Source organism: Falco punctatus (assembly GCF_963210335.1).
Source record: "Falco punctatus genome assembly, chromosome: 1".
NCBI lineage: Eukaryota > Metazoa > Chordata > Aves > Falconiformes > Falconidae > Falco > Falco punctatus.
Genome location: NC_137580.1, coordinates 108,798,868 through 108,826,763, shown reverse-complemented (window position 1 = coordinate 108,826,763; position 27,896 = coordinate 108,798,868). Strand labels below are relative to the sequence as shown.

General features: G+C 39.7%; 2 protein-coding genes across 5 annotated transcripts in view; both read right to left on the bottom strand.

The window, feature by feature from the left end:
- The window catches only part of TRPV3 (transient receptor potential cation channel subfamily V member 3), a 19,269-nt gene extending 18,904 nt beyond the window's left edge, over positions 1 to 365 (bottom strand). Inside the window, exon 1 of the mRNA XM_080383220.1 lies at positions 265 to 365. The gene's annotated coding sequence lies outside the window, so the exon portion shown is untranslated. The remainder of the gene's footprint in view (positions 1 to 264) is intronic.
- Positions 288 to 27,896, bottom strand: LOC308062108 (transient receptor potential cation channel subfamily V member 1-like). Of its 4 annotated transcripts, none has more exons than XM_080383079.1 (17): positions 24,157 to 27,896; positions 23,457 to 23,623; positions 23,012 to 23,164; positions 22,479 to 22,619; positions 21,701 to 21,999; positions 20,920 to 21,096; positions 20,529 to 20,693; positions 20,174 to 20,269; positions 19,497 to 19,567; positions 18,649 to 18,814; positions 17,859 to 17,925; positions 17,122 to 17,438; positions 16,418 to 16,545; positions 16,050 to 16,165; positions 15,346 to 15,502; positions 14,548 to 14,674; positions 288 to 406 (listed from the first exon to the last, which is right to left on the bottom strand). In XM_080383079.1, the coding sequence occupies exons 1-16, from the start codon at positions 24,456 to 24,458 to the stop codon at positions 14,614 to 14,616; spliced, it is 2,583 nt and encodes an 860-aa protein (XP_080239205.1). In that variant the 5' UTR covers positions 24,459 to 27,896; the 3' UTR covers positions 288 to 406; positions 14,548 to 14,613. The 4 variants fall into 4 exon arrangements, with proteins under 4 accessions (XP_080239205.1, XP_080239204.1, XP_080239203.1 ...); XM_080383078.1 differs by lacking the exon at positions 288 to 406 and adding an exon at positions 4,304 to 4,401; XM_080383077.1 differs by lacking the exon at positions 288 to 406 and adding an exon at positions 14,111 to 14,150.

The following is a 27,896-nucleotide window of genomic DNA, read 5'->3' as shown; positions in this document are numbered from 1 at the left end:
CTGTAAGTAATAATGAATAACTATCTTCCTATTTCTCAATATAATACTCAAGGGCACCATTTTAAGACACCAAGATAATTTGAAAGTGAGAAGGTGAATTCAGGATACTTTAAAACTCACTGAACATAAAAATAGCAAGTTTTACAAGGTCTGGACCCGTTCCCAAGGAAATCAGGGGAGCGCCTTCCATGCCCAAGGACAAATGATAAAAATCACTTGCCTGCAAGTCTGAACAAAATGCACTACACATTTTTCTTCTCCTACCTCCACTTTCCTTAATGTGACAAATGTACACACAAACTTTCTACTCCCGTCACAAGGTTGTCAATGTGCCTTAAATGTCTTCATTATGGGAGTATCAAGATACAGAAAGCAGACATGAAGTGTGTTTGTAAAGACACGACACCTGGGATGAAGAGGAGACAAGCATATAAAATACATTAATATTGGAATGAAAAATCCATTAATGCATAAACAGCAAATGTTTAAGTGTGGCAGATTTTGAATCCCAAGTACAGAAAACAGAATTTACAGGGCCCAAACACATGTAAGTACAGCTGTAATTTCTTGTCACTAAATGGAACAGAAATCTGGAATATTGGAAACTACTCCTTACCTTGAAAATGTTGGCTTAAAAACAGGCATGAAAATAAATTTTTATTCTGTTTTCTACCATTGGTAGAAGCATTCACACTAGTGCAACTCAGATATATGCCTGGTTTGGATGTATTTCCTAAGAATTCATATCACAACTTTCACAGAATTAACTTATAAAGGGCAAACATGATTTACGTAGTAGACTTACATACAAAGTACACCGTAGCTTTCACTGCAGTAAATGCACAAAAGAACTGAACTTGGATATTACATATTCAAGGTAGGAAAAAGGGATTTATCTATGCCTTTGAAAATGCAACTCAGGTAGTCTTCAGACACATGTTGTATCAGTGAATACACTGATAAACATATAATCTTAACACAGCTAAAACAAATTACTATTGTCTTGCTTAGTTCATAAATAATTCTGCTATTTACTTCTTACCAAGTATTTTAAGAATACACAGCAGTTTATGAGCAAAGACATTTCCCATCCAGAGGAAGAGGCAAATATGGTATTTGACATAAATCAAATATAAGTTGACTAGAATAAAAGGGAGATGGGCATTAAATAGCTTCTCAAAAGAAGTGACTTTAAAGGAAGAGAATCACTGCAGGCACAACAGTAGAAGTACCTTGCTACAGTGCTGAGGTAGCATCTGTTTCTCATTTTTAATCACGATTAATTGCATGCTTAGACGAAAACTAAGCTAGGGCTTTCATCGTCATCTTCCAGTGCACTATCATTTTCTGTAATCTATGACATACAGAGAAAAATAGCATGACAGTCTGAAGAATATCAAATCATAAGTAGTGTAGCTCATGTAACCTGATATGGAGTTTCTTCTTTTGTTGTACCTATTTTCTGCTCCCATTATTTAGTTAATTGTTACTTACAGGCCACCAGAGAAGTGGCTTATTTGAAGTGGGCAGTGAGACAAAGACACTGCATTGATTTATAGTAATAAGAATTACTTTGAAGGGGATTCTGAGGACATTGAGGACTTAGTATCTCCAGTGTGCTGGGGCTAAGAAAAGGGCATTTGTCTGTAATGGTGAATGGGGCTCTTCCACTCCTACAGTGACACTTCACACACCACCACAGACTTACCTCGTGCTTATCTGAGAACAAGAAAAAGTCATACATATCAGTATCTCTGTAGCTCAATAAGAGTATAAACAAAGTGGCTAAAGAGAGAATCCTACAAATCAAGAGAAATACTCAGCTGTGATATCATGGGACAAAGGTCTTTTCTTCCTTAGGGGCAGAGGAGAGGAAGTGACTACTAACAGCGGTTTCATCCCCAGGATCCTTCGAACATCCATAGTACAGACCACTATGCTTTCCAGCACCTACAACCTAATTCTTAACAGCTCATAAAAAGCAGAAATCCCCTCCCTGAGGGGAAATACGACAAAACTTCGTTTTGACTTTTGTGCATTATTTATGGTATATGAATCCTATCAGCATAAAGTTACGCTTGCTAGAAAGAGTTTCAACTTTCTGTAAAATTTTTACACTTCTGAGAAGCATTAGTAGACATCAGGTGTTATTTTATTCTTAGCAAGTAATTTGTTCCTTCCTATGAAGGTTCTTCCTAACAGAAATTTTAAAAGACCCTGTGAAAAGAAATGGTTTTCCCTGAGGAAAATACTTTAAGATTATTTACCTGCCTGTCTCCTAATTAAAAAGAATAAATTTTACTGAGTTGAAATAAAAACTATTCTACTAGCCTAGATATTTTACTTTCAACATTCACTACAGTAACTGAAACTTTCAATGGAAAATGAATGTATTATTTGTTTAGCTTCTATGATAGTATATTTCAGATCCCCTTGGCACAGAAATTAGGAAATGTAACAGTGCATCAGGCTGACAAACATGAACAAAATTAGGTCTATCTTTCTTCACTTCTGAATGACTTCTGAAGGAGTCAGCGTGGCACGGCTCAGGAGAAAAACAGATTGATAAATCAGAAAGAAACAAGGACAACAGAAAAGCATTCTCCATTTGAAAGATAGGTTTAGTCTTTGTCTCTTGAAGTTTTCACTCTCTACAAAAGCATTACACCTACACCAAACACCCACAGAAGCTCCCAGAGAACTTACCCCGCTTACGAAACTTGCATTTCGGTATAGACAAAGCGTCTCAGAACTGTACGAATGAAGTTCAAAGTAGGGGCCCACTGACACTGGCGACAACATCCAAAGAAGCTAATCTGCCAAATCAGTAAAACTATACTCAAGCTCAGAACTATCCTAAAAACGCAAAACCACCCTTCTTCAGTCATCCGGTTTGCTCAGCGTTGGAAAGCACAGGTAAGTACAGTGCTGGAGTACTGCAGCCTTACAGGGTTTGCTACATCTGAAATTAGGGAGCAGAGAGAAACTTGCTAGACAACAAACTCTTTACTTCATAGCTGCCAAAGTGGGATGACACACACACACGCAATAATTATATACTGAAATATTACTAAAGCTGAGTTGCTCACGGATGACTTAATGGCAGCAGTAGAATATCTAAAACGATCACTGCTCTGCAGTTTACATACTGTTTTCAAAAGAAAATGGTTATGCACATGCATTTGGGTTGTAAATTACATCCCTTTATGTCATGTTTAGTTTATTATGTGTTATGGAACTACTCAGAAAGCACAAAGCAAAAATGAGAAAACAATCATGCTGAGTGCTCCAGAAAGCAAAAATTTTAGCTATTACTTGGAAAAAGTAGAAATGGCCTTAGAAAATCTTACACTTTCACGGTGATAAAGTCAGTGAAAACACAGTGGGCATGTTTAGATCTTTTGAGATCTATAATGGTTTTTGATGAATGCGTACCCTTTGGGTCTGCGAGAGTACAAACAGGTGTGTCTCGCATAAACAGTACTGGTGTTACTTCTTGCTGTGCCAGCTACTGGGAATTGCATTTTTCAGCTTTGCTAGTTTTGAGCTGTTGAGCAATGGTTAATGCAGACTTCTGTTTTGTGACATGTCAGACAAGTGACCATAAATTCTTATGCTCTTTTTATAGAGTCTTTCCATTATCATCAGAAATAGCATGTTTGAAACTTTGCAGTTAGGCCTAAGAGATGTACTTCGAGCTGCTGGTCTTTCCTTTACCTGATGGATAGATGGAAGTTTAAGGGGAACCATGTAGGCCAGCAAAACAAGAATCTTTCTCCAGCTGTAGGCAACGGAAGAAAGAGTCAAGTTTGGGTTTTCTTGGTAGGAGGTAGATCAAAAATTTGGAAATAAACCCACAGAATATCTTAGGATACTAAGACCTCCAACCAGAAATTTTAATCTGAAGAATATGGCTTTAAAATCTGTTTACAAACTGCAGGTAAACTCCTCCTCTTCATCAAGTAGACATCTTTAAAAACAGGACTACTGGGTGTTACATTTGCCTCAAATCTACTGCATGAAATAGCAGGAGCACTACACTTTCTGGTAATGAATCAGCTTCCCACAAGCAGCATGGTGAAACGGGCCATGCCTAGGCGAGTTTGATTTGGCATTAGGGGACACCTTTGGCTGGATGTGCTGAGCACACATCCAGCTTTGCCTGACACAAATTTATGCGATACATTCCAAACCCTGTACCAGGAAAGTTTGTTCACATCTTGTCAAACAACTCTGCCTAAACTAATATGCTACAATCTAGAGTCAGCGGCTTTGACGGTCTCTTACCTGCTGTTCTAATGACCTGGAATAAGGACTGGATACTGCCATTTAATCTCGCCTGGGAGAACATCAGCTTAGTTCTCAACACAAACTGTGAGGGACTGTTTAACTGAAGTCACTCTGAGGATGGAAATGTGAAAACAGGCAAAGTTAGATTAAATCTGGGTGAAGGTGCATTTGAGGACTCTTGCTTTAACTCTCATATCAACCACAGTAAAAGACTGCTTAAGAGATTCTTTTGCTAAGGAGAGAAAATGAGTTTGGCAGCAAGCAGTACTTTGAACTCAGAAAGCAGCTATATCTGAAAGCACCCAGATCTGTGTGGTTTAGCAGAACATAGGACCTAGCAGTGTGGTCTATTTATAATGTAGTGGCAGTTATCCAAAAAGAAAAACTGGGACAAGCTACAGCAAGAGAGTCAGAGCCCTGTTTCAAACCTGCCTATGAAAAGGTGTAGAAGACTGTATGAGCTGTAACAGTTCACACGCTTGAGAATTACACTTCATCCTGCCTGTTCTGTATTAACAGCTTCTTGTTCCAAGGACAGCCTTGACTCACTAAACCTAAGTGTGGCCTTTTCTGTGCAATTGTCAGATTTGGGAAACATGAGCCCAGACTGTTTCTAGCTAATCCTCCTGAAAAACAGATAAGGACATCACATGCTACTCATCAGTGTTGTGAGCCTGAACTGAGCTATTTTTAAGGGCAGACTTAAAAGTCAGGAAATGAGAGGCAGACCTACAGTAAGTCACATCTGTGCAAACATTTTCTTATAGTTTTAATCATTAACCTGCTTAACCTTTATGATCCCAGACCTGCTCCACCCTGAGATTTCTGACAAGGCTAGCATTTTTCAGAAGCCACAGAGAGTTTTGCAATAGGGTCTATCATGACTATGCAGACCATTTTATAGGGTTTTACAACAGTTACCAGCTGCTTCGGTTACTAACAGAGATGCCATAAAGGTCAGGAATATTAATAACTAGGTGTGCATCTCTTATGAAAAATTATGTGAAAACATTAGCTTTGGATAGTCTGCACAGTACAAATAAGCAGCGGAAGCCCTATTTGGCATTCATTATTCTGTTTTTTGAGCAAGTGCTAGACTCACTAGAAACTAAAATGAACAAGATGAAGGAAACCCCAGATGGGAGGGATTGAACATTTGGAGATCTGCCATCTGACATCAGTGAGTCAGAGCTGCATTTTCTGTTCTGCTATTACGTGACATTATCCCAGTCAAACTTGCATTAGAAGTTTTTCAATTTTATGTTTAATTCTGTGATTTTCAGTACACCAACAGGGAATCACTAAGGGGAAAAGCCATCATCTAAAAAGCATTTTTAACATTAACAGGTAACAGCAAGGATAATTGTAAATTACTTATTGTCAGCATTCCATCCCCCGAGCTCCTTAAAAATAATCCACAGCCTAAGTATTAAAACACTGCATGCCAACTACCAGTAGCAGCCCAATTCTCCTGAGCATAATGTTTAATTGATTCACAAGAGTCTTTCATGACTTTTCACTGTGGAAAAAGTGCGTTTAAATTCTTTTTGTTTCTGTGGAAAAGTATGTAGACTTGTTGGTCTGTTGGGGGAAGAATCCACAAGATAACCCGTAGAGACTATGGCTTTAAAAGAATGTGTATGCATTTAATGCTAGTAGTATAGTTTATGCTGAAAAACCACATGAAGGTGTACTTCTGTAAGGTGTGATAAGATGGATGAGATACTATCATTTTCCCATAGTTTTTCCAGCTAACCTTTAGCCAGATAGTGAGAAGGAAGGAAGTAGGAGAGAATAGGAAGATCACAACAGTATGGTCATAGTGCTACCTCAACTAGAGCTCAGAAAAGGTGCTTTACTGCCAATCGTTTGTTTCAAGCGTGTAAATGCTGCAGTCATTCCACAGGGGGTGACGCTATAGCAAGGCAAAGCTCTCCTGATCTTACTGGCTTGCTTGCTAATATTGACCTCTTGATTTTAGGAGTCAGTTTTTTTTGGTACAGTCACTTCCCAGCACTGAGAGGTTTTGTGTAACTGATTTCTCTTCAGTCAGTTATGATAAGCAGTCAGTTGTCTCTCTTGCACCAGATCTTTTTTTTTTATGTTCCTAGAAAATACTCTATCAGAAAGAAAGATATATCATCCCACCTTGAATTGATAGATTGACCTTGATCCTTAGTGCTTCCCTTCACAAGGCATTTCACACAAACTTTGTAAGGGAAAAATAACGCCACAACTATTAATAGATCAGTGTTACTGTTTCCCAGTCTCCCCTACAAAAGAATGGAAGTCTAATCACATAGAATTCTATCTGAATTCAAAGAGATGCACATTGCTTTTTAAAGGTTGCTTTTCTGTTTTCACATTATTTCAGTACAAGTATCATCCCAGATGAAACAAATCCTCCTCTAATATGTATGTCAGCATTTCCCCACATTAGATATGTCAGTCCTGTAAATGATTTAGGCTTTTTAAATAATTATGCTTGACTTTTCACCAAATTGTTCCTTGTTTTATAGATTATGTTATTTCAACATAACATTTTCTATTTCTCACTATTTATTTAGCTATTCTTACTCTGAGGGTTGAAAAAGAAGGGACCCTGCAGATCAGCAAAAGTCTGTACTGAGTTTCTTACCGTGCTAACGCTTCTGGAAACACACATCATGCTATATCCCAAGTAACTAGTAACAAACACTTTCAGATTCTGAGACTGCAGCCTGCAGAATTAAAATAGCATATTCCTGATTGCTCTTCAAGTACATAGTTTCAGCAACATTCTCTCTGATACAATGCTCTCCTCATTCCTCCAAAGTTACAACTTACTCTAGGATCATATCTGTGTGCTGCTACACGCATTTGAAGAGCTTTTCACGTTGCTCCAGACAACTGAATAGCACTTGCAAATATTTCAATATTATGCTCATAAAATGTGAGGTACAAGATTGTTTTGTGCAGCTGAGCAACAGAGAAATGAATTAGCCTGTAAGGGTTTGACTATCACCTAACAGGAGACAGCTTTGTGGAAAATCGTACCAGGAAGACACTGGGATATCACTTATCAGTTGGTAGAGTCTAGACTGCAGGGACAGGTCAGCCTTTTTAGCAATACTGTTATGCATATTTGCATACCATATACGCCCAGAGATTTTATTCCCCAGAGATTCCTGCCATGAAAGAACAGTTCCATTCATAGAAGGATAGAGAAGTTACTGGAGCCTCCATCACAAGCGTATTCCCTGCAACTATGTCACTATGCAGCTTATTCTTTCACTCAGGCAAAAATCCAAAGGGAGATTAGCCTAATGCACTGAAGGAATAGCATTATTGTTGGGACTGTCAAAGTTACCCAATAGCCAGGCAACCTAATAATCTCGTGTTCCTCCAAAATTACATTTTCTGGACCCAATTCAAGCAGCTTTCTCCAGCTGCAGTACTGATGCCCTGAGACTGCTGCCTATCAACGAGCAACAGTGCTCATGGTATTCCTCAGTCTGTCTCTGCTACCACTTTCCTTTCTACAGCAAAGTTTGGAAAGACAAACATTTATATTCTGCATCTGAGCAGCACCGAACATAGCAGTGCCCTGCTGAACATAACTAGAGCTCACAGAGGCTACTCTAACACATACGCCAAGAGAACAGAAATGAGCCTAAGCCTGTCTCAGCTCCCACCCCCCCCCCTCCTCCCCCCAGCCTCTTGCCAAAGAAACAAAACTATCTCCCTTCGTCCCTTATTATAGTCTTTCTCCACCTGAGAGCGCACTCACTTCCACCTGAATCTCTCTAATTCCTGCACCTGTGGCCACTTCCCTACTAAGGGGTGGGTTCAGTCATGAATGAGCTGAAGTAAGTGCTGTAAAAATCTATTTAATATAAATGGTATCAGTATTTGACTTCAGGTCATAGTTACCCTTTCTCTTGGCAAAGTTACAGGGGACTACTTAAGGACAAGATAATAATAAGTGATGGGAAGAATGACTCTCTCACTCTTTTCCTGTATCTGTACTACTGTTAGGGTTCGCTGCCACTCCTAAGGCAAAAAGTAACAGTGCAAACCTACAAAGCTTTACCAGTCAGCACTCTATAGATGTGCAGGGTATTGGGTACTTCTTCTTGTCCCTGTCCTGTGCACATATTCTGTCTGCTGGTACTGTAGGTCACAGGCTATGCACAGTTAGTAGGGGAGGCTCACATGGCTATGCATCTTTTGAAGCTTCTATTAGAGGAAAACCAGTTTTAAGACCATGAGACAGGCAGGTTTTACTTCTACTGGTTCTCACTTCACAGTCACCAGGAGGGTACCACGTCTGCTGGGTGAAACAACATGTAACACTTCGCTGAGGTCTTCAAAGTACAAACTTTGCTTGGTTGCTCTGAGCCTCACAGTCCCAACTAGGTCAGGGTTGTTCTCCAACTATTTCAGCCTGAGTTTGTACCCTCAGTAAATCTTCAGTTGTGGTGCATAGTTTCTGGTAATGCTTAGCAGTGCAGAGGAATTAAGCAATATGAAAATGCCTCAAGGAATACACCGTGAAGAAAGTGTGCCCCACCTATATGCTAGATTTTTTTTTGCTCGAGTCTGTACTGCTACTGTTTGACTCAAGGAGTCTTTGGAGGGTGATCATCAAAACTGGGGAAGAACCTTAATGTTATAATAATTTCAGGCTGAACAGTGGTTCAGTCATTTGATTTTAAGAACATCAAACCTCCCCCCTTTTTAAAAGGAAAAGATTTTTATCTGTCTCATCTCTCTAAATCTGGGGAATAGTTCTTTCTCCTTCTCCACCCAAAGATCTGGTTAGACCTGTAAATAACATGAGGGGAATAAAAATTCACCCACTATCAGGCCTTACTCTGAAAGTTAAACTTTGCATCAACTATCGCAGCATATGAGATGCTCACTAACTATGACAAAATAAACTCCCTGCAGGCTCCTTCCACTTTTTGTCAAGCTCTTTCTGGGAAATAAGTGAAGCAGAATTGAAGGTGAACATCTACCAGTTGAAAGAAACCCTCAGATACTTGGTTTCACCAAAATATGAGAGCTAAAACCTGCAGCTCCCACATCGCTGCAGTCAGGATGGCTCTGGATACATTTGCTTAGATGGGCTGAAGTTTGAAACTTCTACTGTTTCCAAAGGGAGTTCTTTGGGCAAACACATATCATATGTGCCCCATAGAAAGATCATCTTCTCAGGATACATTTTCCTTGTCTCAGTTTCAACCTATTATTCTAATTAAAACCCCTTTTATTATGTAGACCATCTTCTCTCCTTGTCAATGCTTCAATTTTCTGTTATTCAGTGCTTAGATAAGATATAGCTGTTTCCATTTGTCCTTGCAAATCAGTGTTTTGAGAAACCTATTTCTAGCCCTAAACTCCATTCTGTATTTTTCTGGTAATGAGTGACACTAGCTTCCTTCTGTCTTCCTCTGTGCCAGTTAAACACTCTTGGCTTTCTCCCTCTGACTAACAGAAACTGGGGATATGATCCCTTTTCTCTAGGTGGTTCATTATCCACATTCTCCTTTGGAATAAGAGGAGCTGTGTGGGCTAAACCTACTATGTCAGCTTGGAAATGAATGACTTTGCCTTAGTGACATGGCTTAAAACTGCTCTTACTGGCCGAGTGAGTCGAACACTTCCTTCCAGTTCCTGTAATTGGGAGCTGCTCCCACTGGCTGTGGAGCAGCTAGCTGACCTGGCAATTCCAGGCAACATGAGTTTTCATACCAACATTTGGGTGACTAAAATGTTGATTTTAAATACTGATAATAACAATGACTGAGAAGTATGGTTGTGGATGACGATGAAGTCTGAAACTCTGGTGATTCTGTAAAGGTTCACATCTCCTCATGTCCACTCATTGCCTGCTCATTGAAACAGGAAGTGTTACTAACAATGATGTAGCTCTGCCACAGTATCACAAACACACAAAAAGACAAGTCCAATGAGGTCATTTGGTTAATTTCTCCTCCTTCCCAGAGAAACAGGGTAATCATCACCATGTATTTCGAAGTGCTTTGTATAGTTTAACATCTGATGCAGGAGAAATCGGGTCCGTATTTTCTCTGTGGAAACTATTCCAGAGCCAGAAGTAATCCCAGCCTGCACAGTATGGGTGATGGAAAGCACTTCAGAGCCCTATAACCACATCAAGAAGACCCAGGATGTCTATGCTACATCTGGCAGCATCAGTTGAGACCTCATTCTCCCAAGCTCTAGTAAATTCATGTCAGTTGCCTAATGGAGCAAGAAAGATTTGTAAGAAGTATCCTTCACTGCAAGAGGATTCTCTCTAATGCACCAAAACATGAAAGATGGTGTTAAAATATCCAAGACACTGGCTGATAGTGGGTCGCTCTGAACATCAGCTTATCTGAGATTTTTAACATACATAGTTTTTTTGAGTTTGGAAGTTTGTTTGTTCAAAAACACTGTACGAAATTCCTATTTATGAGGTTCTGAAAACTTCAAGCATCAGAACCTGAGTCCACTGGCTTTATCCCTTAAGGCTTTGGGGTTGGCAGGATCCCCTGTGTTTTGTAGTACAGCAGCACTTGCTGGGCACATACCTTGTGGGTTTTTGAGTATTGAGGACTCCAACAAAGATGCATGACGGAGTAATGTGTTAGTGTGATACAGATGCCACAGAAGAGTGATAGCATTAACTGGCATTTGGCAAAGATAAATATGATTCTGCATAATGAATTTGATCAGAGGCAGCAAAGTAAGACTGGTGTGAGAGGGAGAGGGGCTTTCCTGGGGCAAGTCAGTTATGGGGTAGCCCAGAGGGACTAGGCAGCGTCCCTGCATGGTGTGGGGACCCTGTTGTGGGCCCTGGTGTCTTCCATGGACCCCAACAAAAACTACCAATGTGCTGCCTGAGAATGGATTAACATTACTGTTTAATTAGGACAAGGGCTGTTCAGACTCTAATGCCAGCTGTTGCAGAGGGTACAATGAGCACACAAAAACAACAGGCTATGTGGCTCCAAGTTTTTCAGGTAGGACATATATTTTTCTCAGCTAATTCAGAAACTGTTGGAGTTTGAAAGATACAACAGTTCAGTTTATATGGCTGACTAGACAAAGTGCATTTCAGGTATAGCAATGCTGTAAAATACAGAGATCACATTTTTGCTTTTCCACGTTCATCAGTTCATTTTCAAATCCCAGTGAAATGCAGCCCAACTCACCCTCATCTAGCTCACTGCTTCTAGCTATCTCCCATCTCACATACATTTGCAGTCATTGCTAATTACAGTCATCACCCACAGACAGGAGGTGAGCACATCAACACCCTTCATTTCTTTTGCTTTTGTGCCAGTGTGATTATTGGGAGCTGGTGGATATATACAGTTGTTGAACCTGATCATCTCATATTAAGCATTTAGTGTGGACACAAATTAATATGACTAATAACAGTGAGAGGATAGATTTTTACCACCTGCAAGCCTCAGGGAGCAGCTTGGGAACCATGTTCTATTTCTAACCATACCCAGTGTGAAATAGTTATGCAGGCTTCATACTAAAAACATCCCTAAGTGCTCAAGACATGGATTCTGCAAGACCATGCAAGATATGTCTGCCAAGGTGAGCAGAACCTCCACAAACCAATCCAAGTAAAGATAATTTATTGCAAAGCCATGCTCCTCCTCACCCAGTGGAGGCACCCAGCAGTAGGAATAGAAAAGTGCTGATCCTAGCAAAGCTATTCTTAAAGCACAAATACTTCCTGACCAGCCACTTCTCTTCCCTGGGGGTTAGTTACAGCCCTCTGCCATGAGGGTGAGTATTTGTGCTCTCTGTGCATTCAGAACAAGTACGTCCCCATAGACATCCCACCTGCCCAGTCTGCATGAACAGAGACACACCTTCATTTCCAAAGGCAATTCTACACACCTAAGTGGAACAAAGATGAAGGAAGTAAACTGTGGCAAACAGATCCCTGGCCAGCTAAGTCTGAATAAATATGTGTGATACCAGGCTGGAGTCTGCCAAGCTATACCTCCCCATCTGTGGGAAACAAATTTCTGCCAATTGCAGTAACTAAGTGATGGTATAGCTGGAAATCCTGAGATGTAAGTAATAACTCACCCTAGAAAAGTGGGATAATTTTGTTTGCTTCCCAGAGAAGACTAAAGGATTTAAAAAATGCAACCAAACCTACCCCACAAATATAGGGCATTTACATTTTTAACCACAGCATTATACTGATGTAAGTTTTCAGTTTTTTGAAGCATTTCAGTTTTTTTAAGTCCCCTGCAGTCTTTGTAATTTTGTTGGAGCAAAAAAGGACAGGAAAGCAGAGGTCTAGATTCTGTTTGGGTTACCCAGGGCAGCTGGTTAATCCTTCTGGAGAGGCACGTGATGTAAAGCAAGGTGGAATTTAAGCAATGGCTTAGGTCTCTACCCAGGCTGATATAATTATGAGAAATGGATCCCTCACAGGGAATACAGAAATTTCATTAATACTTTCCAGCTATATCATGATCCTGGTGTGCTTTCAAACATAAATTTGCCCTGGCACACAAAGGCATGGAGACAATCAACTATGTTCTCCTGGTCAGCCCATTTCTTAATAGTTTTAATAACAAATTACTCCACTGTCTGAGCCTGTCTTGTCTGCTTAGCTATACTTGTTTTACATGTGGACTGTCTCTTGCCATATTCAGCATGGAGCATAATGAAGTCTTGAGTGGATCCTACAGAGACTGCTACCAAGTGTTTAGAGATACACCTTTGTAATGGTATGAAATTCAACACACCTACTTTAAATATCTTTTGTGGTTTCCCTGTCCACCAGAGACAAACTTGTGGGGTTTAAATTCTAATTTTTTTTCCAAGCAATTCTTTCAAATCCCTTGGTGAGTTTCTCTAGGTATACCCTACAAACTCTATGAAAATAAAATTATATTTGTCCTGAAAAACGTTAGCAAAAGAAACAAGAATTACTAGTCCTCTAGATGGTGCTACTATTTCAAACAAAACAGCTGGATGCTTAAAGATTTTGTTGTAATATACTGTATGTTGTAATATGCTGTATTACCCTGTGAGAAATCCTGGCCCTACAAAAGAACTGATGTCAAACAGCCCGAGCAGTCTGTATATAAATATAATAATTGCTTCTCTTTAAGAATAGTAAATGTTTCAGTATCTTACTAAACATAGAAATATTATAGGATGTATTGATTAAAATTATCTTTCAAAGGTTGGCTCAATTTTCTGTCTTCGATTTCCAATTTTCCCAATAATTTGCAAGTGAGCCCTCCAGCATACACTTTTCAACTTCAATGACTCATATTAATGTTCTCTGGCCACAGCCTTTGGATGCATCACAGGCTAAGCATGATGGGCTTTCCCTGGCAAAGGCTGTGCACTCTGGCCCAATTTCACAGAAGTGGTGTAGCACAACTGTACTTCAAATGCAACCACAAAACCAGTGCTCATAATCAAACTGAAACCCATGGTTAAAAACCTTGCTGGCTTAAGGATACTTGTATACACATGCTGTACTTGGGCATTAAATGCTGTTAAGTCTAAGTGCTTTAGTGAGACATAGCAAAGAAAGAAGGTAAAACAATTTACCTTTTCTTGCCCAACACAGCTACACAGGTCCAGCACTGAAATTTCGGGCCAGCTGTCCATAAGACAGATTTTCTTATCCTTAGTTCCTTTCTGTCCAGACACTTTTCAAGAGGATGCCAAAACTGCTCCTATTCTTCCCTCTCTTTCCATAATTCCTATCTGTAGTTTTGGAATATCTGCCTACTTTCTCTCAGATATGTTCCCTGATTCTTTGTAAATCCAGCCAGATGGACTTGCAGCACCAGATTTCTTTCCTCCTGTTGTTGCTGTCAAAGTCAAGAACAAAAACTTTCTGATTTCAAGATTATTATTGTTACACATTATTATACACCTGACCTTTGAAACATATAGTCTCTATAACCACTATCTCTTACTTTGTGCAAAGTTCATCCGTTATCTAAATAAATGTCAAATTTGGGATCATGTTAAGCCTTTAGCCTTAGTAACTATAACTGAATTCTGGAGTTTATTCAGACAGTGTAAAAGAAACATTTATTTCATTGATTTTGACTATCCAACCTTTAAAATTTCACAGAGTATATTTGTTCTTGTGTTACGAGAAAAGAATAACAACATCTCTAGATCATTCACTATTTTGTATTCTTTCTCTGTGTCCCTATTTATTTATCTGCTTTCCAAGAAACTTTCCTCACAGGAACATACCTCTGGACTCTTGGTGACTTTTACTGCTCTTTTGTGAGTCCTCCGTTCTCATAATAGTTTGGTTGGTTAGTTTCTGAGGGTGCAAAGCCACAAAATCAGGGCCTGTAGCTGCTCACAAAAATAATGTCTAAAAGAAAAAGAATGTAAAAGCAGATGAAGGTATGAAATCTACTATATTCAGGGTGCTGACAACATTTTTTCTATAGGCGTTTTTATTATTTTCATATTACCAACAGTATATGCACCATCAATGGCCACTTGCACCAATCTGCAAAACTTAGCGAAGCTCCTGTTAGCTAAATGAAAATGTCGGCTCAGATCTCAGAAACGTGTCGAGAGAAATTCCGAAGAGTAAAAGAAATGGATGAAGACTGGACAAAAATCTGCATTAAAAAAGGGCTAGCTATGTTACAGATAGTTCTGAAGTGTGGGAAATTCTCAATGTGTTTCTTTATAAAACAAAACAAACCAAAAGAACCTCCAAACTATGGGAACTATTTCTAACACTTCATGAGATACCCTAGATGCAAATATCTAGCCAAGTAAATATAAATCAAGTAGTATAGGCAGTTTCTTGCTGATTTGTATTAAAAATAAACATGAAGACATCAGCTTAAACAACAAGTAGTTTATTCAGCATGCTTAATGAATCCTTGCACACAGTAATTTCCTAAGTCCTCTAACTTTTTTCCAAAAACCTCCTCTTATGAATGAAGCGCTCTTACTTGCCCTGCTTGTGAGGGCCAACACAGGCAACTAGAATTAACCTTCTTAAAAATAAAGTAAGATTAGACTGACTTTGGAATTGACTCCTTCAACGTCTCAGCATCTTCTGGCTCATAATAAGGTTCCAAAATAGGTTTTAATTTAACTTCTTCTGGTAGTTTTTGAGTCTCTTCTCTCCTGCTTCCATCTCTTAAAAGCGGAACCAATGTTTTCCAGTTTTTCCCTGAAACTAAAAAGGAATGGTTAATTTTTTCCTATCCACAGAAACAGAAGAAAATATGTAAGTGGTTTAAATAGGAAGCTGATGAAAGAAGCAGGAAGAAAGGGTTTTGTGGTTTTCTTTCCCATACTATTCCATGAGTTTTCCATATTTCAGCTGGCAAGTACAGCAGAGACTGACCATACAATTAAATCCTTCCGTGCTGGATGCTGATCTCCCAAACTATAGGGTTTGGGGTCTCCAAAATAGCTTCTTGGCTATTTTGCTGCCATCATACACTGTTCTGTCTCCTCAGGACTTACATATATTATCTGTCTTGTAAAATCTACAATCACATTGATGAATATACGGGGCTTCTATTTCAGAGAGTAAAACTGCTATGTGAATAATGAGCCCACTTAATATTTACATTTTGTGCTGACTGAAAATGCCATTAACTTAGCTACTGCCATTATCATTAAGTGCATAAAACTGACTGCCCTCTAACAATTAATTGATGCTGCTTTTATCACCAGTGTGTAACCCATACTAGGATTTAGGTCCCTGAAACCCTCACCTCTGCCAGGCTTGATAGAGTAACTGGGATTTCGTTTGAGGTCCCCAGAGTACCCAGGGTCTTCGTTGATTATGCCCAGATTGGTATTCCATGTGGACCAGTTCACTTCATCAACCCTGGAGAGAGAACAACAAAACCAGTGTTTATCCTAAGGATCACCAGACAACTCCAGGATGAGTTTATATCACAAACTGCCACCTCTCAAGCCTCAAATCTGACCCAGAAAACAGATTAATCTGAGTACTGCAGACAGTGGTAGTAGACTACTTTTCAGAGTGCACCAGGGGGAGAGTTCTGCTTCCCATTACCAGCTACCTTAATGCTGTTTGTCTAGAAAAGATTGTTCATTTGACACACAAACAGGTTACCTAAAGCACCATCTGTAATCATCTTGGCCATCAGGTGTGACTCCCACCAAGACTTGCTTCCCAGACCGGAATGAGCGCCTCACACAGTTTAAGTAGCTGTTTTCAATATCCAAGATTGTGATGGCTCTCTACCAGGTAAAAGAAAGCAGACGACTGAGAGGCTGCTGTGTCAAAGTCATACAAATCCTGAATTCTGCCTTTATTTTAAAAACGTTGAGCTTTTACCATTATCACCATCTTAGAGCAGGCTTTGTAACCATCTCTGAAACATCACCCTCAGTTAATATGTCACTAAAAATGCTGAATTACAGCCCTGTGATCAGAACTATGAAGTTCCTTTCTTACCTCAAAAAAAACTGATGTGCCTTTGAGATTCTGGTTAGGATTGTTTTTCCCCGGCATAATCCCTGTCTTCATAGTCTGATCAGGATTTTCCATCATCAAAAGCCCAAGTAATTTTTTCTAATTACAAAAGTACTACTTTTCTTAAATTTTGAACATCTGCGGAACATTTGCTCAGGCAAAACATCAAATATGCACGGAAAAGGAACTAATATACTTTTTTTTAGGAACCGTTCAGGGGAATCAGAAAGAAGTGGTGACCTGTTATTTAGAAACATGTCAGTTCCTAAAGATTCTCTCTGAAATTTTTTATGATCCCCACACCCACTTTCTTGGATAGTGGCCTCACAGAACCAATGTACCTGGAGTTTCCAGATGCTCTTGCTCTCCTGTGCAATTTTGCTCACAGTTTCCCCCATCAGTGCAATAAGCATGTTGAGCAGGAGGATGTATGTAAGGATAACATAGAGAACCAAAAGGATTACAAACACAGACTTGAACCTGTAGTTCTCTGTGAACTCCAGGTCCCCCATCCCAATAGTAAACTTGAAAAGTTCCAAGCAGGTATAATACAGACTATTGTAGGATGTGCGGCCTCGTTTCATATGGCAGTATCGGGCATATTCAGAGCTATTTGTGTCTTGCCCCTCGTTGTCATCTTCAATTAAAGTCACCACAGCTGTTGCAAAAGAGGAATCATATATGCAGGATGAAAATACAATTTGAGATCATAATTCCATTGCAAGCAATGAAAATGAGCATAAAGGTAAGGCATTTTATCTTTACAGTGCATTGTCCCCAGTTAAATTGCTCTATAAAATACTCCCCTAACTGACACCCTCTCAGAAGGTGTCGTCTCAGTTTTATCTATATAGAACAGGATGACTGCTTTTCCATTCAGCTTTGCAAAGCAGTTTGAGACCCAGAGATGAAAAGCTGTATGAAATGACTATAGATCATTGTTATTCTGAAGAGATTGTTTTTGTAATTAGGTTAATTTGTCATGTTTTAGTTGGAAACAAAAAGTCTAAGCCACTTGAAAAATAAGATTTTCTGATATTCTCTGAATAACAAAAATTAACTCCAAGTATGCTATTACCTGTAGAAAATCCCAAGAGGAATACTAGATAGACAAACATGAAGCGACATAAATCTCTAAGGATCATCTGTAACATGGAAACAGAGTATTGTTATGTTGCTAAAACTTGAATATAAACTACAACAAAAACTGGTAGAAAATACTACTTCAGCTCAAGAAGGTATTTGCTGTGAACTGGCTGTTCATACATTAAACTGTTGTTTATCCTGCTGAGATAATAAACTTTAATACAGAAAACATTCTCCTCCGTTATTCATGCAATGGTTTACATGCATATGCAAGACATACGCATGCCAGATAGTTTCATCTTTGTCAGTATGAACCACATTAAGGCAGTTGCATCTTTCTTCCCCTCTTGACTAGCTGTCTACATCATATACAGAGGTATATCAGCCAGCTATTGCCTCTTAGCTAACTGCTCTGTTTGGTAACATTTAAACTATACCCAAAGAAATTTCCAGCTAGTAGAAAGCTGTGCCATTTCACACCAGACCAGTCTGCACTGTTCTCAGTCTACTTTCATCCATATCTATCCAACCATGGTTATTTTGAAGCATGGCAGGTAATAATAATAATATCAACACTACTATAAAATGTATGGATGAGGAATAGGAGGTTTTTCTACATAAATTGTATCACTTCACTCAGAAAATAATGACCAAATATGGTAGAGTGATATGAGATTTCCCAGTGGCATCATGGAGGTAGATATGGCTACTTCTCTCCTGGAAATGGGGCTGTTGGCAGCTGTCCCCTAATCTGAGCACTCTGCCAGCCTCACTGGACTGACCTTGGCAATCATGACAGAGTAAATGCCCATCTGCTGGAAGCCACGGGTGTAGTACAGCATGTTAGCCCAGCCCAGCGCCAAGGAGAAGACCATGGAAGCCACGTACAGTTCCTGGCCACAGAAGTACAGCACCACAGAGCTCAGGAGGAGCAAGGAGTGAACGAAGCTGAAAGACAAGCATGGTCTGAATGGAGTGTGCTGAGCTGGCCACAGATGGTGGGAACAAAGGAACCCATGAGGGCAGAATGAGGGATTCTCAAAAAAACAAAGGAGCCTTAGCAGACATTTCTTCCCTTCCCTTCATTCTTTCCCTTCTTAAATCCTACAGTTCCTCTTGCAAACTCCTGAGTTTCCCCACTTAGAAACTTCTGTAGTCTCATCCCTGCTCTTCCTTGTGACTGGAGGGAAGAAAAGTCCTTGAAAACACTTAATTTCTTCAGCACTCCCTCTCTTTCCACAGACCCATGAAATTGCCCTGCTTAACTCCACTCCAGTTGGGAAGAGAAAGGACCCAAATTATTGAGAGGCAATTCTGCCTTTAAGAATGGAGGATTTATGCACATACGTTGCATGCACTTGATTGCAAGTCCAGCTTGGAGATCTGCTCCTAACTGCTGCATGACTCAGTCACTGAACTTCTAGACACTTCATTTGCTTTACCTCCAAAGGAGGTTACTGATCCAGACCCACTCGTTCAAGTTGTATGATATCCACTTGCAACTATTTTTGAAGGACCCAGGAATTTACAGCAAAGTGTCTGCCTGTCACAAATGGCTTCAGCCAAAGCTACAGATCTCACACGCTCATCTGTTTCATGCTGAAAGGCAATCAAAGATATTTGAGCTTACAAAAGAACCTCACTGTAGCTGTCAACTATCAGCGTCTTGAATGATGGGCGCCTCTGCACGAAATACTGTATCTGAAAAAAAAAATGAGAATGAAGACTAGGTTTGCATCCCAAGAGGGATTAAGTATTCCATGGGAATGCGTCAACTAAGCATTGATACCCATACCAAGGAGCTGATACCTACAAAGCATCTCACAAGAACAGCTCAAACCCAACACCAGCGCAAGATCTAAGGAGGACTCTTCTATCAACACTTGGTTTCTCTTACATCTGATATCAGAGTTTTGAAGACAACAATCTAATCAGTCACTGGTTTGAGAACCTGTGATTCACTGTACACTCTCCATTGGCTGCCAAGAGGAATCACGGGGACTTTAAGTTAAGACATCATTAATAGAGGCCTGGCTATTTGCAATACCCCATTCTTAAGCTTTGGCTAGGCTAATTGCCAAGATGCTCATTAACTTCCACAGGTTGTCTTTTTTATACAACAGATAAAACTGCATCTCAGCTCATTAGTAACCTGAGAACTCCCAATCAGGCCAAGAAAAAAGATTTTTAGCTCTTCACCAAAACATGGATCATCTTAGCAGCCAATGCTGATGAATAGAAAAGGCATATGTAGTTCTCTCCTACACCTGCCCAAACAGCAAAAAGGAAAAGTTTCAAAGAACTTACCCCTCTGAAAAAAAAATAGAGACCTCCCAGTGCACTCAGGATCTCTCCAGTCACTCGAAAATACTCCCCAGTGCTGTGACCAAACGTGAAGGGAGGCTGTATAAGACAGGAAGATAGATAGATATGTTCAGCAGAAATGGAGTTAGGAAAGACCTAGCCTTGCCAGCAGCTGAAAGTAACCACTTTTCTAGGGGAACCAGTTAAGCTTCTGAAAGTGTTGCAGCAAGGGGGCAAGACTAAGAAATCAAAATCTCCCCAAAATAAAAATTCTGATGTTAGGAGCACACGTTCAAATGGAAGGCAGATCTAGGGTATTAAACACTGGGTTGTCTGATATATGACAGGAGTAACGTACCTTTTCCTTCTTGTCTACAGGTCTGTAGTAAGCAGCTGCAGTGAGGATGATGATATGCATGGTATAGACAAAGAAGTTAAAGTAAAATAAGTGTTTGACAAACCGGTCCCACTTGTCTTGCAGCAGCCTGTTAAGGGGCTCCACCAGCAGCATCTCATGACGGTTCTGAGTGGAAGGAGGAAGAGGAGAATCTTGATGAGACCAGTATATACTAGGCTTTGAAAACAGCAAATTATATTAATCTTGAGCAAATGTTATAGTACCCTTAAACTCAGGAGGGAAGTTTGCTGTTTTATAGAAATGAGGCACAAGCTGCACTGTGTGGAACATGGAGCTCTTCCCCAACAGTCCCCCAGCCTGTGAATAAAATGCCAAGGAGGTGCATACTCACTGGCGTTTCACTACTGTAGGCAATAATCTCAAGCACTGAATTTTTCTCGCATGTGTCTATACAAGACAGGTCATAAAGAGATGAGTGGACAGGTCCATAAGCCCATTCAGTGAACTTCCTAGACAAGTGTCTGCACTCAGGATCTTTGATCTCTCGTCTGAGGATGTAAGCGAAAATCTAATTGCAAAAGAACAATACAACCAACATTTCAGTGCTAATGGACTTCTAGTTCCTCAATATCTCCACAGGACAGGATGGCTAATTTCTTGCTAGTTTAACTGTGCTAAAGTCAAACCACTGGAGCACCGCAGAGACCAATGTCTGAAGTAAACATAATTAAATTTCTCACTGGATGCTGGGAGATGAGAAATACAAAACCAGCTTGCCATTATCTGTTTCAAAACAGCCAGAAAAAAAGCAGAGATGTATGTTACACATCTCTGAGCACAGACATTTTGAATGGGGATTGCCAGAAGATGAGTTCTGTCAGCCAGTCAAAAGTACAAGGCCTCTAGTGGTTCAGATGATAGCAGAGACCCACTTTCTGTTTCCACTTTGGCTGCCTTGCATACCAGTGGTATATGAATAATGCCAGCTGGGCACATACAAACACTTCATAGCCTTTAAGGACTATGCAGTTTTGCATGTTAAAACTGCAGCGTCAGTTCCTTTTAACTAAAAGGCCCCAACAATAAGCAATGATAAAATCTGTCCTGCATAAATGTTTTGCATGTATAACTTGATACAGTAATGGGACAGTTAAGCACATTTGCTCACCTACCCCTATCTTCCCTGTTTTGGCTGCTAGAGTTAATGGAGTCAGCCCTTTCTTGTTGGTGAGTTCTTCTAGCTTCAGAATTGGATTAATTTTGGCACCAAGGATCAATATGTTATTGTACATCTTGGTAACAAATTTGGTATTATCCTTAGTATTATCTGCAATCTCCACCAGTGTGTGCAGGACCATGTTGCCCATGGAGTCCTCAGCAGCGATGTTGGCTGCCTGGTAGGGGTTCTCCAGGAGGAATTTCACAATGCAGAGCTGGTTGGTGCAGGCAGCCAGGGACAAAGGCAGCTCCCCTACAGGCAAGGAATGGGAATAAGTGGTCAGAAAGCCCATTACTACACGTGCATGAACAGAAAGATCATCATCTTTCACCATGAGAAGAAAAGGGGAATTTCTCTGGCTGATACAGTAACAATTCTTGTGCTAGCTGTTAGAATTACATTTTCCTTGGTTTTGTTGCATGAGAGAAATGTGGCTGTTTAACAAAAGCACTGTAAGGACAGCTAGCAGAAGGTTACAACCTTTCAAAGGATAGAGTGCCAAGAAAACAAAGGGATGCAGACATAAAGCTCACACTCAACACCATCAACTACCAACTGTGTTTCTTTATAATCTCAGCCTTTGGGAGTAAATATTTAGACTAAGTGGTAGAACAGCCCATCTGGTACTTCTGAGCCTCCAGTCCCACATAAACAGGATTATTTAACAGCTTGCACTTGGGATAATGCTAGGATAACCCAATCAATAAAGCCCATACTGTGCTCACCCCTACCAAAATAAAAGCCGGGTTTCCCTTTGATTTTCCTGAAGAACTCCCCACAGGCTCTTGCGTGAACATCTGCTCCGTTCTGGACCAAGAGCTTCACCAGGTACATGTTCCTTCTCTCAATGGCGATGTGAAGTGCAGTCTGGCCTACAGAGACACTCATCAGACAGAAACCTTCAACATTTAATACAGACTGAGAGCTTTCAGGCACTGCAATTCATTCAACTCCATGTAAGATAGTGGAACTGAAAGCTTTGCAGACTAAGAAGTGCTAGAACTGAACAAAAAATGATGGTACAGACAGAAAATGCAAGTCCCCTGAACTTGCTATTAAATCACTGCATATTAAAAACGGCAGCATATCACACCTAACTAAACAACTGCCCTAGCACCAATGCACTGATTGTTAATCTCATACTGAAACTTCGAGGTGCTACATCCTCAGGCATAAGGCCTCATGCAGAAGACTGTCTGAGAGCCCCACCTAACCCTATCTTCAGGTTTAGCACCAAATTCACTGTTGCAGCTGTTTCCCTTACCCTTGTAATAGTTGTCAGTATACTCTGCATTAACAAACTCTTTCAGAGTTCCAGTTTTCCTTGCAATATCCAGAAGCAAAGGAATGGTATCATTTTTCCCATCATGTAGATTCAGCATAGCTTTCAGCAAGCAGGTTTTCCCAGTTTCTGGCTCTATAAGGCAAAAAATCACAGCTATACAGAAGTAATTGCAAATCTACCATCTACTCCCAGGCATGCAGGAATTAATGAGGTTCTTTTCAAAAGACAAGAAAACTCATTCAGAGTTTCACAGAAAATTCCAACTTTTCTGAATTCTCCTATAAACTTACAATCAACGGGTTGCCCAATCAACAGGGAAGTACTGGCTATTAGAGGACGTCCTGCAGACACTTAATTATGGTTTTTTGTTTTCATCTTCAGAAGAATAAAAGGGCAATTTAAGGTATGTGACACTAAAAGGTACCTTTGAACTCATCATCTGTGAGATGCTTCAAGGTTCTATTAAGGTAGAGTAGCAGATCATCCAGGTCCCTTGTGTTGCCTTGGGCTACAGCATCAAAGATCCTTCTGCGGTCATAAAATTTGAAAGCTTTTTCTGAGCAGCCTGTGATGGAATCTGTAGATAGGAGCCTAACAAGGGTAAATTTCAGTTACCTAAAGTCAGATATTTAGCAGACCTTTTACAAAATACCATTTGCTTGTGTGAAGTAGTAAGCATTACAGATTAGTATAGATAAATCTGCAAAGTCTAAAGATCAACAAAATTTCCAAGCAACCATCCTGATAAAATTATGTATCAGTTGCGGAAAAGTTGAGAACAAGACTTAAAAGAGGCATTGAAGTATGCCAGTCTAACTGCAGGCCTCGGAGCCAGGCAAGCCATGTTCTCATTCTGAGTGGTGTCCGTTCACTGACCAGTCTCAAGCAAGTGAATCATGGCTTACCACTAATTTTGGGCAAAATATCCATGGACTGAATTTTCAGAGATGCCAAGAGACAACAGGTATTGTCACTTTCAGACGCAACACTCCTTATTTTGGCATAGAGAACAGTGAAACTGAAAAAATGGGCATGCTCATGTGGAGAGAATAAATGCTGCTCTAAGAAACAGCCTGTAGCTGTCAAACTATTCATTACAACCAGATCTTACACGGCAAACTTACTTGTGAAGTTTCCCCCTCTCCAAATTGGCATGAAATTTGATGACAGAAGGTGCCATCAGATGATCCATCTGGTAAAAGGAGTCCATGGGAGCCATGTCCTTGTCACTATCCCCCATCACAAACCGCCCACGTCTTGCAAAGATGTTGCTTTTGGGTGGTTGCACCTTGGTGCTGAATGTACCCTGGAGGCTGTCAGGCATTTCCAGCATGGAGTCCTCCCCATCCGTGTGTTCATCTGTCACTTCAGATTCCTCCATGTCGTAACTGCCAAATTTCTTCATCTTCCCAAGAATGGAAGACATGATGAGCAGGCAGTCTGTGAGGAACAACACAAACACCTCAAGTCAGCACTTTACAGGGCCATGAGTCCCCTTTTGCCTAGGATTACTCTCCAGAAACAGCAGGGAATGGACTGATTGCTATCATCCCAGAAGTGAGACAGATTCACACATTATTTGCTATGCCCAGTTGGAACAGTTTAGTAGGTCATTACCTCCATGCTGTTTGTTACTGTCCCCACTGCCTTTACCCATTTCAGAATGGAGAAAGCAAGTCAGAATGTCCCAGAGCTTGCCAGCCACCCCACTGCAGAGCTGACTACTTCTGCTCAAAACTACTGTCTCATCCTTCTGCAATTGTTGTTAAAGCCTGAGCAATCTCAGACTGGTTTGTGCCACAATATATTCTCAAAAACTTTTTTTTTGCTGTGCTTGTGCCATAACCGTATCACAGTGATGCTGAGCACAGAAAGCTTCCTGCATAAAGGAAAATTATCACTTAATGGCTTTACCAGTTACAGCAGTGCTAGATGAAAATAGGAGCACGTGATTCTTGGGAGATGAGTGTCACCTTAAACACGAGACACAGAAACAGAAAGGGAAAGGTTACCACAGATAAGAGATTAATTTAAGACCACATGTCTGATCTTGTCTGATTTATAACCACAAAGAATTTGGCACAAGTTAACAAATATGCTATACTGAAAGTAAAGCAGGTTGGTGGGGTTGGTGGGGTTTTTTTGCTTTCTTATCAAACTGTTTTAATCAGACAAATATTGGTCTTCATGCCACTGAATGCAAAATATTCTGGAACTCAGCAGTGGAGACAAGATTGCACCGTATTTGAACTGCTGCATAGCTGGCTTTTAGAGAGAGACGACCAGCCTTAGAAACATACTCTGAAATCCTAGGTTGATTGGAAATCTTACAGCTTTGAGCACAGGAATGTTATAAAATCTTTAAATTAAAGTCTTCAATTATAAACAAAATTACAGTGGTCAACAATCTTCTCTGTACATTCAGTGTAAAAACATTATAAACACGCTTCAAGGTTGTTTCTCTTCAAAAAAATATTCTGAGGGGTTCTCTGCAAACCTACATTGTACATAAGAGCTAGATTTTCAGTTCTGTGGGACTAGTTAATACATTAGGGGTCACTTACATTTTCCTGTGCAAATAGGACAGGAAAGAAACTTTTGTCAGGCATTTGCATTTCCTGTAATTTGGTACAATATACACGTAAAGAAAACATAAATTTGCAAACTTGGACATTTAGGGTTATTGGAAGCAAAACAGCATTGTGTAGATGAAATACAAGTGATGGCAGTTTAACTCACTATGTCCTCTGAACTCACCTTTCAAGTTCTTTGTGTCCTTAGAATCACTTTGAAGAAACAGCATTTTTTAACTTAATTGTTCTACAAGTAAGAAATATACAGAAAAATATTTCTATTTGGACTATGATACTAACAATACAGAAGAACAATTACTTCAGTGAAAAAGTTATAAAAATAATTTTATAAAAATGGAAAATAATACACTGGGAATACAGCCATGTATAATTTTGAATTTTTGTCTTATTTAAATGAATGTGGATTAGCAAAAAACACCTCAGAGATGGCTATGGAAAACGGAATCACATTTTCCACAGAATAGGTGCAATATTAAAATCTGCAAAATAGACTCAATCCTGTCTCCTTGGAAATTTCCTCAAACCTCATTTAGTCATTATATGTGCTTTTGTTTCTAAACCCTGTTTGTAATAACTCTGATAATTAAGACAAAGCCATATTTCCTCACGAGTATGAATTTGCAAGGGAAATAACCTTCAAAATTCTGTGGAAGGAGTCTTTAAAAAAAATATCTATCCTAAAAAACTGCATAATCTATTTGATCTCTATTAAACCTGTGTACACTGATGTTTGACAGAATAAATAAGGAAATACTTTTGAAAGAATGTCTAACCACATCACAGCTTATAATAGTTTACAAATAACAACCATTTTATTAAAATATACATGCAGAACTTACGAATATTGCAAAAAAAATCCTGTCTTCTGCAAAATAGTCCAGTCTCAGTAAACAGCCTCTGATCTATAGGAATTTGGTGTCAGATATTCCTCCTCTAAGGTGCCTGAACTGAAAAGTCCTCAGAGTTTGCTTCTCCACTTCATTTGTCTGCAAAAGTGTGCTATGTGTCTGATGATTTTTAGAATCACGTGAAGTTCACTAGAAGAACAGAGTAATAAGATCGTTAAGAACGAAGCATCAGTGGCTTCTATTCCCAGGAGTTTAGCAAAGCTCTTTACAAGAACTGCAGTAAATTGTTCTTGCTTTTCCCTCCCCTTTAATTGCATTTAATAATGGATACTCTTCTCCAGATTTCCTCTTTGTAAATACACTCAAGCTTGCAAAAAACCCAAAACCACCAGAAAACAGTTGTTTCTGGTTCACAATTTCATTTCAGTTTACAAAACTTCATAAAATATACCACAGCTCTTCTCTGAGATCAGTCATCTTTCTGGACATCTGTTTTTGGGTGTCCACTGTAAGGCCCCACCAAGTATTTTAAAAGAGAACCGACTCTGAACAGAGTTGAGGGAGAACCAATGACAGAAATTCCCAAGGCCATTCTATCATTCCATGTTCCTACTATGATTTCTTTAAATAATATATGTCAGCTTTTAAATATTTATTTCATTGGGGAAAAAACCTTCTTATCTAATCCAGGATGGATCTAACACCCTTAAAAATGGAGAACTGTGTCATATATTGTTAAATACATAATTTACATAAGACCTTTCTGCCCAAAACTAGTCTAGAGGAACAGCTTTTCCAGCAGGCTGAGCTGACAGGCTGTAGCTGTTAGGCTAGAAGCAACCTCCAGACCTCTAGCTCCTGAGGTTTTGAGTTAGGTTATGAAATTATTCAGTGAAATTATCTGGTTTGTTTGGTAACTATCTTTCTAGTCTTGCCATCTATCTATCTATCTATATATTAAAAAGAATAATATATTTGCCTACTTAATAGCAAACTAATTATACTACTTAAAACACCCTATGGCACTGTACTCAATAGAAACAAAATGCCTATTTATTAATGCATAAGTGTAGATTACAATAAGCCAAGTCCTTAGCTGGTGCTCCTGGAGCTCCGCTGAGCAGAGCACCTCATTCAACATTACAATTAACTCCACCATTTCCAAAGCAGAGACTCAGGAAGAAAACTATATGGATCTGTGGAGGGTCTCCCTGGTTCAGTCTCTAGCTTCTTGCTGGTCGCTTTTGCTAAATGATCCTTCTTTATCTTCTCCCGGTCCAGGCACCAGCTCCTTTCAGTCTTACTGTGCTCTGATGTACACACTTCAGGAACTTTCTGGTATTTTCTGAGTTTTGATGCCTCCTTCATCAGGCTCCTTGACTTGTATTTCTTGTCAAGATGTTATTTCTTACCAGCAACACT

Coding starts and splice junctions, on each gene's coding strand:
- LOC308062108 (XM_080383079.1), bottom strand. CDS start 24,458: ATGTCTTCCATTCTTGGGAAGATGAAGAAATTTGGCAGTTACGACATG. Junction 21,097..21,700: donor CCAAAACAGGGAAGATAGGG/GTAGGTGAGCAA, acceptor TTTTGCAATTAG/ATTTTCGCTTACATCCTCAG. Junction 18,815..19,496: donor AGCTACAGTGAGGTTCTTTT/GTAAGCTCAAAT, acceptor CTTGTCTTTCAG/CTTCGTTCACTCCTTGCTCC.